Here is a 13,428-nt window from a genome sequence, read left to right as displayed (position 1 = left end):
TAACCATAAAGACAGGAAGCAAACTGTTTCCCTGAATTACCCTGCACAAGCTGAGATTTTTCTCCTTGATTTTGTTTGGTGCATGCCTGCTTTTTCCCCCCCCTCTTCCATCACAGCTGTAAACTCTCCCTACCTTCTTCTTTAGAGGCACACTGCCCTTAAATTTTCTCTTATTTCTAATGAAGGACAGTGTATGTAGGAATACTTTCCCCCATACTTTTCCCCACTTACTATAACACACATTCCATTTCTGTGTCATGCCTCAATGCTATTATCACCTTGGTAATTACCAAAACCTTCTCTTCTTATTTCTACTGTTCAGGAAATAAAAGAAGTATTTCTGACCAACTTGTCCATTTCTTCCTTTTTGCTTGCTTTTGTGTCTGGCTGCTTTTTTTGCTTTAAAAAAAAACCAAACCAAAATTTGTTGTGATTCCTTTGTGATTCCTTTCCAGAAATTTATTTCTAAAGGCATGGATAATGTAAACATTACAGTTAAGCCTGAGACACAACAGTCAAACAACCTATACTGAATCTACTAGTACTTTTTAGAAAAACAATCAAGTTTAAAAATTATTACAATGTTTTCCTCTTCTTAGAACAGATGTGGCCTAGCAGACTGACCTTTAGTTTAAGTGCACTGTTTGAACAGGGTAGGGAACAGATAAAAATAATAAAACATGGCATTGCTCAATTAAAAATTTTAATATGTCAACATACTTCTGTATATTTCAGGATGATTTATCCAGAATGTCATCGGCTGGTTGTATTAAATTGTGCATAATACTGGCCTGTTGGAGAATTTGAATATGCTTCTTCTTTAAGATAAATGTTCCTAGTAATAAATAAATAAATAATAAAAAAATGTAGTTAGTAAATGTTTTCTCATTATAATATAGAAGTAACCTGAGAGACCTAAAGAAGTTGTAATGCATAAACACTCATAAATGCTCACAAAATTCAGAATTATTAGAAATGGAATTTAATATAACTAGATCTTTTTCTCCAAAATGTATGCCACATGTCAATATAGCAAACTTTTTTTTTTTAATCCTAAAATAACCTTCCAAAAGTCTCACAGTGAAAAACTAAATTAACACAATTCCAAATTTTTGCCTTCACAATAGGAAAACATCAGGTACTGGAAATTCTTTTGTAAAATGTATGTATGCATGCATGATGAAAAAAAAAGAAAAAACAACAACAACAACAAAAGACTGGAAGAATAGAATACTGAATCACTTAGTTTGATTTTTTCCTTCACATATTATCTTCTTCCTTTCCCATTAGAGCAGACACAAGACCTGTCCACCAAGACACGTCCAATGGTTAGCTAAAGAATCATCTGGTTTTGTCATACGTAACGGAGAAGCTCCACTTGTGCCATTAGCTTAACCTTGGACTATCAGAAACTGGCAGTTCTACTGATACCCATGTTTTTTTGTTTCAGAAAACTAAGGTAAAACTAAGGTAAATTAAAGAAACACGTACTGTTTTACACCTGATAATATAATTTTCTGCATAGTTAATCGTATTTATTCTCTACTTTGCTATCTATATAAACCGTCTGTTGTCAGTGGAACGCTTTTAAGAATTCCAGCTACTAATTCATACATGTAAGTCAGTAACAATCATAACCTACTCTTTGAAGATTGTTTAAATAGGACTCAAAAACACACTTAAGCTGAATTGTTGATTTTTTTAAAAGTAAAAACTTGTAACAAGTGTATTAAAAAAGTAACAAACAATACAAGTAAAAAACCTCTTTGAAAGCCAAGCTATTGTGTTAACGGTAAAGAGTTTTATTTGAAAAGAAAAGTCTTTTGGTACTTACTTTGATTTCTGCTCCTGAGATAGCTCTGCATTTACGTTATCTAAAACTCGGCGGCGTTCCCGATTCTGTCGTTGTTGATGCCGCTCTAAAACCAACTGTGCTCTTGCAGCCTGTATACTTTGCCTGTCCCATTCAGCATCTCTTCGGCGTTCTTCCTCTTTTAGTCTCTACAGGAGTGAAAAAAATGCTTCATTTTCCCTTTGTTCAAAGATGAAACAATATATATAAAGTCTGATTGGTAAGTTCATCCAAACACGCTTGCCTTTACTGAACACTAGGGGTAGCATTTGAAGTATGGAGAAAAAGTGAGCAGTTGCAAACTAGGTAGGAGCCCATGTATTAGGCAGAAGAAAGATATTGCAGATGAGAAAGCTATCCTTTTCCAGGGAACAAGACAGACTCCTACCTCTGCACAAGGTAAAAAAATTAGGATCTGCTGCCTGGCAGAAGTAAATTAATCAGTAGATTACTATTTCTCTCTGACATATTAGCGCGCTTTAAAAACCCAAAGCAGCAAGACAGATTTTTTTTTTTTAAAGTTCTTGTTTTAGCAAGAGTTGTAACTTCTTGAGGTCAGAAGTTAGTAGACATCAGTATGGCTTATAATACGACTAACTCAGTGTAATAACTGAGCCACCAGCACCAGATGAGTAGACCCAAACTGTTTTTTCCTCTGCCTCTGTTACACTATTACTTCCTCACTTCTTGTCTGACATCACACTGAACTGATTCAAGAAACCAGGCCTGCAAAAAACTCACTTTTCTTAGAGGGGCTCATTCTCTGCCAGCTTAACTACTTGAATGGGTTCACTTTCGGGTCATAGGAGAGCCAGGAAAATGACAATTCTATCTTCAGCTTTAATAACAGCAGTAGATAAGACATAGTGTAGCATACGGTATTGTAGGGATTAAAAAATAAAATTGAACAGCTATTCATTAACTGTTATGAATCCAGCCTCTGTGCTGAATGAGGTAAGTAGCTTCCTACTTCACAATACCTAGACCTGTACACTCATGACGGCATAGGAAGGGTAGATTTCTTTATTTTCACCGGCTGCTTCCATACACCTTTAGAGCAGCAATTATTAGCAATATTTAGTTTTTCTATTGTAATTCTATCCTAGAGCATTTCTCATAGTTGTGTGGGATGATACAAAGGAAATTCCATTGCATTCGTGAACTTTTAAGACTATGATATATGCATGAACAGGATCACTGGACCTGCTCTATTTGTCTTGCTCGAGTACCCTTGAGAACGCTGCTCCGGCCTGCCCTGCTTTCACCCTCAGCTCCTGACCCTTCTTCCCCTACAGAGCAGCCCACTCCTGCTCATCCCTTGCAGGCAGCTCATGCAGTCTCAGGTCCTAAACTGCACCATGAAGCCTGGGTCTCGGGCTGTGCAGGACCTTGCTCCTCAGCTGGGCCACCATGGAACATGCCCCAAGATCCCCCAGGCCCCTTAGCCCTGGGCTCCACAGTAACTTTCCTCCCAGCCCAACTCGAGGGTTCCAGCCCACTCCTGCTGCTCCATGACATTTCCCAGCTGCTTCAGAGACACTGTGTTCAGTTTGACTGATTAAATTTTGGGTAAAAGTCAGATCACTGGAAAACACAGTCTTATAATGGGACTTATAAAGGCATAAGTAAATGCCTTACTGTTATATGGGCAAACAATAATATTTTCTTCTACAAACATTGTCTATAATCTTATTACAACCAGGAATACAGAATGTGCATGTAAGCTTAAATACCAGTTTCTCCAGAACTTGTTGCTGTTGAGAGTACCGGATTGCCATCAGCTGATCCTGATTCATTCCCTTCCATCTATCTGTGATCACACGATGTCTACCAAAGGAACTGACTGCTTGTTCAGGGTTTTCAGAAAGTAAGTCTCCTTGAAGGAGGCTGGAAATTTCATCCATGTCATCCTTCATTTTTTGACGCTTTTCCAACTTCATTCTGTCAGCTAGTTCAGCAGCCTAAATTCAGTGAAAGGAGAGAACTGATAGTTTTTCCAAGAGAAAATATTAACTAAGGGATGCAACAAAGTTATCACATCATAATAGATTTCTTTCCAACTTGCATACAGTTGTCAACAGCATCACATATGAATACTGTGATGATGGTCCTATTGGCTAAGATCAAAAATCTGATAGTATACATTTCTTCAATGTTGTCATATCACACACAGCAAGTAATTTAGGGAAAAATATTTTTGTTTTATAAGAAAAGCCAGAATTAAATAAAAAATAATTTCACATTTATCCACAAACAAATACCAGTTGATATTTGGAGACCAGACACAATTTGGAAGAAATTTATGATAAAAATTTACAATCTTGAATCACCAGCCTTGATATATATTACATATTAAATCTAAGTGGAGAGTGTGGTTAAGCACTCAAAACAAACAAACAAACAGACAGGAGATGCCTATGTTAAGCTTGAAGATGCAGCCTTGAATCTGTTCCCTTTGCTGATACAAAATGCAAACTTGAATCATATTATGTGAATATATCTGTAGTATTAGAAATCATAATATGCATTTCCTATGGAAATCACTCTTCCTAATGTCCACTATAAGGTCATAGTCTCCTATTCAGAGGAAATTTTCCCCTTCCAAAACGTCAGAAAGCAAATATGATGATTTTACTTTAAAGTAATTACCTTCCAAAGAAGAATTAGACTAAGTAAATTAATTTGAAGTAGAATGATAATGCTATGCATCATCCATTTCTAATCCTGTCTCGTTCTTCTGCAATGCTAAACTAAACCCTCTGGAACAATGCACAGTGCCGCCTTCCGTCTGGACAGAGGATAGGTAATCTCCTTCTTGCTAGGGCACAAAGAGCACAGGTTGCCCGACCCGTCTCTTGCATATGTAGCTTTACACATATATCTTGACTGCAACAGACCAGTGGATACCCATCTCTCCAGTTTGTCCAAGATTGTCTCATACTCTGTTCAAAAATCAGTGGCTTGAGAATATTCACTTTACAAGTTAAGTAGAACAGCTCTGTACTTTTCTTGCCGACTAGTAATTCACTGGCTGGCGCACACACATTTAGCAAGTGGATGAGGACAAACGAAAAATGAAGGGTTATGCATCAGAAAGCCATACCTGGTAAAATAGTCTTCTGTGATATATAAGGTGAAGCTGAAAATTAGTAGACAGAGCAACTAGAAGATATAAACAACTGAGAATGACAGGACGATCTAGACACACATGTGGGAACCTGTTCCTTTGCAAATGTTACGGAGAAGAATCCTAACTCAGTAAGCACAGTGATCTATGCCACCAGAGGAGACTGCTAACCTGGGTTTATCTCTACATTTATATTTATGGACTTCGAGTTTGGATGACAGCAGTTCTCCCAAGCATCAGGCCTGGAGACTGTCAAAGAGCAACTTCTATTTGGTCCAAGTAAACAGGGACAACAACCTGTCAGAGATCAGACAGAAGAAGAAATAACAAATAATACTAAGTACCATATCCTAGATTAGTAAATTCCACGGCTGAAAACAGCCTTGTGGTTTTCATGAAAATAACAAAAATGTTTGATGTGCAAACAAACTAATAAAAGATAAATTCTTTTTTTTAGAATTATAAATTAGCTAAGCCACAATTCAACTTAGATGATGCAGAAAACCTCGTATTTAAAAATACTTACCAGCCATCTAACAGGAACACACATTCTACTCTAGACCACGAAAAGAAATGTCTACTTTTAGAAAAATGGAAAAACTCAAGCAAATCAATTTTCAAGTGGCAAAACATCAACTTCAGATATAGTAATTACCGGCTCTGCCATCATAACATGGAATAATACATTGGAAACTAAAGGCCACTTTTTCATCTCACTGAAGTCAGTGAGTACAATTTTTACCAGAAGTTTAAAGCAATTTTTTTAATCCAAAATGTGTTTCCCTGAAGTTTTTTTTTCTCCAGAAAAGTCAATAATAACTTGAGAGGGACTACGACATTACAATTTCCAAGAAAAAAGAAAGAAAAAACCCCAAAGATTTTCAATCATCTGATATTTTTGGGACACTGAACCAAAATATCTGGGTATGTACTTTTAGCTTATTAATACTATGAATCGAGCAATTATTTTTAGTTCTGAAAATGCTCCAGAGTAAATCACATTTAACAGAAAGTCATTCTGGAAGGACCTCACATTACTGGCCTACAATGAAGAATTATTGAAGCTTAAAATGTGTAATTTTTCTTTAGATCACTTTACTAATGTCACTCCACCGTGATCTAGAAACAGATCCAAAAAAGGCACTTAGACCTTGTAACCCTAACCTTCTCAGTAAGAGGGAGAGCCTAAAATTTCTGAGCTGCCTGGGAATCTTACTGGAGGAAACTCCCAGCTCTACGCATAGCCATGCATGTAGCACTATGATGCGACTATTAATGACACTACAAAAGAAAGATTTTAAACCCGGAAAATGCATCAGATTTAACCTATCAAGTCAAATCCCTAATAAAACATAATTCATTGGTGTAGCACAGAAAAAAACCACAGACGCACAAATACATGCTCCTTCATTTATGCTGATTTGTGATCCAACATTATGTATCTTCCCTACTACTAAATACTTCCTTTCACTGTTGATTGAAGTCATAAAGCAAAAGAAGAAACACACATAGAAGCCTCACAAGGCCAGGACTTCACATGCTTAGAATAACACCAAGTCTCGAGTGTGTGAGGAACTAACTGCTGCCAACACAGGACTAAAGCAATGCGCAGCTTCTGAAGTCCTTATCACTAAGTCACAAAGCTCACAGATGACCAGAGTGACCTATCCAGGGTCTTAGGAAAGAATACTTCTTGTGAAAGAAGTATTATTAATCTGTATAGTAAATACAATTCCTTTGTCTGTATTATACAGATACTTATCTCATAGTAGAGAATTGCACATCCAGCACATTCAAGCTAGGAACTTCTGCTTAGCAAGGTCTATAAAAAAAATCAGTACGCGCACTATGTTTCCTCATGCCTGAAAATGTGGTAAAAATGTTGAAATATTGACGATTCTAAATGTTGAATATCAAGAATAGGATGTAGGTGATAAAAGATATTTGCACAGCACACTTCATAGAATGATAAAAAGTTATCACTCTTCTTCTATGTTTAGGCACTCAAATATTTCATTTCAGGTGAAAAAAAGGCTCCACAGTTAATGCAAAAACATAATTTACTCAAAGCCTGAAAAGCTATTTCTCTGAAGTGGCTGCTGGCTCTTAACAGCATAATGTTGAGTGAATACGGAACCAGAATAATGCCATCAAATGTCTATGATAACAACATTATCAGGAAAACTATCAAGCTGTTGTGGTATGCCCAGGAATAAATTCTAAGGACATAAGGTCTATAAGATTGTTAACAAGGCTATAAATATGAGGTCATTAAATTAGAGATCCTTTGTAATCACATCCTCTCATTTTCTTAGCATTATCTACAAAGTGTCTTGGAAACGATTCAAGTCCTGTGCTATATAAAGCAAGAAGACTCTTTCTTTCTGATTTCAAGAACACAATCAGTATATCTGATCTGTATCAGTATATCTACCACTGTACTGCCAAATTGGGCATTCCCAAGTGTTATCACCCTTAGTGAGGAACCTCTTTCTACAACAGAAAGATTCTGCTATGGAATCACACAGAAGTGAAAAATACATATTCGTCAGGACTCTGGGTAGCCTTCATTTCTGTTACCTGGCTTGTCAAATTAAAATTATTATTACTTGTGTATGAATGTAACTGACAGTTTAAGCTAGTAGAAGTCTTCTCTTATGCCGAGGACAAAAGCAATATTGGTGTTTCTGGTTAACACATACCTGCGTGAGAGAAAATCTGAGAGGAAGGATAGCATTAATCTTCTAGACACTACACACACTTAGAATGTTTACAGTACAGGATCCTTCACCACTGGGAAATACGGTACCAAACATATCATCAATTCATTGTCCTGCTAATTAATTCCAGAAGAACAAAAAGAACCATTAGTAATAAGATTGTCAGCAATAAAGTCATTGGCAAAGGTATTGTGGTAAGTGGAGGAAGCTGAACCACTGTCACAGGGGCAGCAACATCAAATCCTGTAACGAAGGCAAGCTGTGATGAACTGAGATACCCTACCTTCAGTCATCTGCTAGGACTCTTTACTAACTGATTCTTTACTAGCAGACTAACCAAAACGTGTTTTTCCTGCAGTACACGAGTTGCTTGTTTTTATGTTGGGGGTTTTTTTTTGTTTGTTTTAAAAAATGTATTTTATTCTTTACATCCCCTGAAGATACTGGCAACCGTAAGGACTACAGATGATGGCCACAGAGATAATGATTGATCCAAAGCCAAATTCTAGGAAATTTCTTCCTCTCTGAAGATGCATTCCCATATTATACTTTATCCAAATTGCAGTAACTGAGGGTTGCCTTAGAAAGGGTGGGTTTGCTTTCTCCCTTCCTTTACTGCCACCTCAGACTCTGCATTCACTCCTCCCAGTCAGATCTAGCAGTCACTCATTCTAAACTAGAGTTCATTTTCTTTTGGATTTGATAAATTATCTAACACAGCCTGAAGCTTCATGACCATTAGATCCACTGCAAGAGAGACAGCAGAAAAAAAATGTATGAAACTTAGGGAAAAGGAAAAAAGAGTTCCTCTTTTGGCAGTCACTGACAGGTAGAGCAGATATGTATAGAGCAAAACACAGTGCGAGACTGCACCCTCAAGAGGTTAAGGTCTTCAAACCAGTTACTCAGAATGCTGAAACTGCTGGAGACTCCTGTTGAATACATTCGAGGTCAGATTCAGAGACTTCTGTGAAGTTCATTCTCAGGCTGAATGCCTTGGTTTTCTCTCTTGGGAAAAAGATGTACAGAAAATTCCTCTATAACATAGCTTTCTTTTAAAGGCAATATCACTGACAGGCCTGGCAACCTGAAACCTCTGGCTTGCACGTTTAATTAAGAAAAGCAGTGACTGTGCCAGCATATCATTTCAGAGAAAAAGAAGAACTTTTCGCAACCATTCAGCAAAAAACAGGAAACGCTGAAAACAGTATTGTGGTCTTGGGGGGAAAAAAAAGTAGACTTAACTACCTACCTCAGAAAGAAAGAAAGTGAGCTGCAAGCTGTAACTCCAATCTATACAACATAGCAAGGGACGGTAAGAACCAAGAGGAGAGTGTTGCCCCAACCTCCATTATCATGCGTTTGTGTTAGAAAAAGCAAGGAGCAAGTCTTTTTTTATATATTTAATATGCACACCAGTCTAGTAGAATGTATATGCCCAAACATTAAAAACCACACCACACACAAACCTCCCACCCCATCCCCAAACCCTGTCACAAATTCAGGAATTTTTATGTGGAATCAATTGGTATGAGAACCCTAAGTGCACCGGCCACTTTAGGTGCTTTTTCGGCTATTCATACAAAATACTGTTCAGTAGCCATGACTTCAAGCAGCAAAAGCCTTTTCAATTACCTTGGGGTATCTATAAACAAAATTATATGCCAAAGATACACTGAAGGGCTCGAGCAACACTTACACAAAGACTTGCATGCTTATATACACTTAAACCAAAAGATACCATACTTGATGTAGGTAATTTAAATGTGGCTTATTTTGAGGTGACTAAATAAATTTAAAGCTAATTCACACCAAATATAGTTTAACCAAACTAATAGCATCCATCTAGCCCTTCGACATGTATGTATAAGCTGAACAGAAAAAAAATCTGTGCAGTCAGATAAAGAACTGGAATATGACAGATAATGGTACTAAGAAGACAGAGAAAGGTTCATGTCATGTTTCAATACATTCCAAAGCATGCTGAGTAAACAACCAAGAGACATGTACACAAATACCAGGGAAGCAGCCAAAGTGCCAAAAACAGTGGTCATGGGGAATTAACATAACCAATAAAGACAAAAAGCTACTGGTAGTAATGTTTCCACACAAGCAAAAAGAAAAGCGGGAAGACACAGCTAAGATTATCTGATGACTGACATAAAAGCAGAAGGAAGCACGGGAGGTGTTTGCTGTACCCCAGTTTACAGACTAAAAGTCCCTGAGAGACTGGGGAGTTGTGGCTGCCCTCTAGTCAGCAAGCTGAGAGCCAGGAGGGAGAATTTTGACAGAAGGTAACTATATAGAGGATACCTAGATCCCTACAGAGGACAAAGTGCATAAATTCTATCTTCCAATTACTGAAACAACCTTGGAAGTTAGCTGCTAAGAAAGCTCTGTGAGTACGTCATTACTCATTGTACTTTTGCTCATCTTATTTTCCTTCTGTGTTTCCACTTTTTTAAAAAACAAACCCAACATTAATTTACCTGGGTTCTATTGAAATCTTTAGTAGCTGCACAAACAGCACGCCTGTTTTCTTCTTCTTTTCTTTGTTGCTCCATAGTCTTTTGGTCAAATTCAATCCTATTCTTGTCATACAGATCATCTGAATTAGATTAAAATGAAATTTAGTCAATATTCATGGACATGATGTGCCATATGAGTAAGATACTATAAGACATAGAAAGAGAGAGAGAGACAAACAGACCGACCGAGGAGCTACAGATACAGTAAGCTGAATTACATAACTATTTCCAAATCCTACCACCGAAGCTTTCCATTTTGGAATTTAAGGTGACTCATGAAATCAGTTTATGATGTAACCCATCTTGTCTTAACAGTTAGACAAAGTTAAAATGAAAAAGTATGTTAAGTATTGCAGAAAAAATGTTTTATGACAAGCTAAAAAAGAAAAATCAGTATTATTTTGTCTGCTGTAGAACAGTAAAGATTGGACAATTTCGTCTGATAAAGTAAACATACCATCTAACATGCAAACCAGACGGTTTTTCAGAATGCTCTGATACTTCATTTGGGGTGTAAAACAGAAATGAAACCTAGGTAATACTACAATCATTACATGTTATTAAATATAGATTTATTAAGTGAGATATTGAATACATTAGAGCTTGTAAAGTAAAAATTACTGCAGTATTTCTAAAAGCTGAATATTGAATATACTAAAATACTGCTATGTTAGAATCTGACACAATAGGCTATACCAGTTTTGTCAGATACACCAGAATTTCAGAAAAAGCAGATTAAAACCTTATTATCTTCTTTTGTTACCTGCAAATTTTTGATCAGCTAATGCATTCTTCCAGTCTCTCTGTTGCTGAAGGGACCACTCTCTTAACTGCTCCTTTTGAAATTTCATCCTCTGATCATAGTTTAAGTCTTCACCTACAAACTTCTGCAAGCCAGATACAGTACATCGAGGATCATTGTCTGAAAGTCGAGCAGGTCTGTCCTTCTTTAGAGCTTGTGGATCAGACAGGTCAAATTCACGTCTTGTTTCTGGCTTCTGAAAATTCTTCTGAAATTCACTGATAGCCTTATTTATGTTTCTGGTATCATTTTTCTGTCGTTCTTCTAACATACACATGATCTTATCATTTTGCTTCATTTCATTAGCTAGAGAAAAATGAACACAATGAAAATACAACTCTTAGAAGTGCACATGTAAGATGGAAAATAAAATTGTCAAGAGAAATTAATAGAATATAAGTCTTCGAACTTTTATACCTTAGAAAAGAGCATTTGATCTATGAGTACCAGCCCAGCAAACACTCTAATGTTAGTAATATTTACTTACAAAATACTTTCAGTTTTTTAGGTATCAATTCTCTTATTAATGTTACAATGAAATATACGCATGTGAAACAAAGACAATAATAGATACCTCAAGAACTACGAGGTTTCATTTGATTAAAACTTGCAGTAACACACGAAATGTACCGTATACTAATTCTTCCCATTTACTCTTAGTTTACAGTTACAACTGAAATACATTGTTGCTTATTAACAAACAAATAAATATCAGGCTCCCAATTAAAGGAATATAGATAGTTGTTCCACAGTTCCAATTATTTTCTTCTAACCATAGCACTAAAACAATTGGCTGGCACTAACAGTTTTTGAGGAGCTTAATCGCTCTTGCCCATTTAATCAGAATGCTGTAATTGATTTAGTTTTAAAGAAAACCAACCAAACAACAAAAAAAAACCCACCCAAAACTAGCCATTCTAGCCTTTTAGATATAATTCACATGAAAAGATCATTTCCTCTGCTGCCAGACTACATATTGCTTCTGGCAGTTTCCTAGGAGTCAGAGTCTGACAGGTATTCTGCCAGGAAAATCACAAGCAGCCATAGAAACACAGCATGGAAGTTGGCAGCTCCATTCTAGTTCTTCTTGAAACCCACAGAGAGCTCAGTCTGTGGGACCTTTTCACGTGATACCACAGGAAACCATTCCAAACACAGAGGGCCGCAAAGGGTTTTGAGGTCAGGGGACACAGCTGAAATATTTGTGTGGCTACGTGTTCTGACTCAGCAATGGCTCCTACTTACAGCCCTGTTGTACATAACTCATGCTTCTAGCAATAATAATCTATAGAGGATTCTACAGAATCTATATATTCTACTGACGAATGGCCAGACAGAACATAGGTTTACTCTACAAGAAAGCAATCAAACAAAGTTGCCACTATTACTCTGAAAAGAACAGTATTAAGTAATTAAGTTTTTTTAAAATGCTCCCGTATCTTCAGGTCTCTAAACAATGCTATTTGTCAACAATTATTAAAAGAAAACACTGAAAATTCCGGTCTATTAGGAAATGTACACCAGTTTAATCATGTCAATATAAATCTTTGGATACTGAAGAAAATACATACTGTACCAATGCAAATGTACAAACATAAATAGGACTACACATTATAGTATTCAGTTTGGATGTCTGAATTTAGAGAAACGCCTACAATTGCGTTTATATATAGAGAGAGATTGATAGATTTATATAGATAGAGATATATAGCAAGATTCAAGGAGATAGGCTCCATTTGGAAATAAATATGGCAGTTTGAAATACTTGAAGGGCAAAAGAAAGCAGGAAAACAGATGCTAAATTACATTTAGCTCTTCACAGAAATATCAGAATATCTATGAATATACCAAGTCCTTCATTCCGTGCTTTTTCAGCTGCTTCTTGAATTTTCCTGTCCTTGACCTGGGTATCCAATGCATCTTTATCAACCTATTAAAATGAAAAAAGAGATACTATGTTTCAACGATTAAAAACAGGCATTGTCAAACTACATTCATTCACAGTTGTAGCAGAATGATATAAACCCACTACCAACAGAGTCTATACACATCACAATTTAATGTAGGCAACGTAAAAAGAAAATTCAGAAACAGCAATATTCTTGTTGGTTTGCTTCATGTTAATAATGATTATATATAATTATATATATATATTTTCTTGCACTGAATCAGAACAAAATACCATATTTACATGATATATAAAGCTATAAATATAAACATTTTACACCACATTACACAGAATATGTTTTCCCCGTTACAGCTGGATTTTTACTTAGTTTTTCTTGGTTTTCTGCTTTCATTTATAAAGCCAACAAGTATTTTGACAGTCAAGATGACAGGAAGTTGTAATAGTTCAGATGTGAAAAAAATATAGACAGTTCACTAACAGTAAATTGAAG

At 36.3% G+C, this 13,428-nt stretch overlaps 1 protein-coding gene across 1 annotated transcript; it reads right to left on the bottom strand.

The window, feature by feature from the left end:
- Nucleotides 1–697: 697 nt before the first annotated feature.
- RIBC2 (RIB43A domain with coiled-coils 2) lies at nucleotides 698–12,959 on the bottom strand (the record flags this gene model as incomplete). The annotated part of the gene is made up of 6 exons (XM_009573172.1): nucleotides 698–835; nucleotides 1,835–2,001; nucleotides 3,586–3,813; nucleotides 10,189–10,307; nucleotides 10,991–11,335; nucleotides 12,878–12,959. Coding segments are annotated over 6 exons (1,023 nt in total), but the record flags the coding sequence as incomplete, so codon positions are not given.
- Nucleotides 12,960–13,428: the final 469 nt, after the last annotated feature.

Source organism: Fulmarus glacialis, unplaced genomic scaffold (genome assembly GCF_000690835.1).
Source record: "Fulmarus glacialis isolate BGI_N327 unplaced genomic scaffold, ASM69083v1 scaffold41492, whole genome shotgun sequence".
Classification (NCBI taxonomy): Eukaryota; Metazoa; Chordata; class Aves; order Procellariiformes; family Procellariidae; genus Fulmarus; species Fulmarus glacialis.
This window is presented reverse-complemented; position numbering and strand designations above follow the sequence as displayed.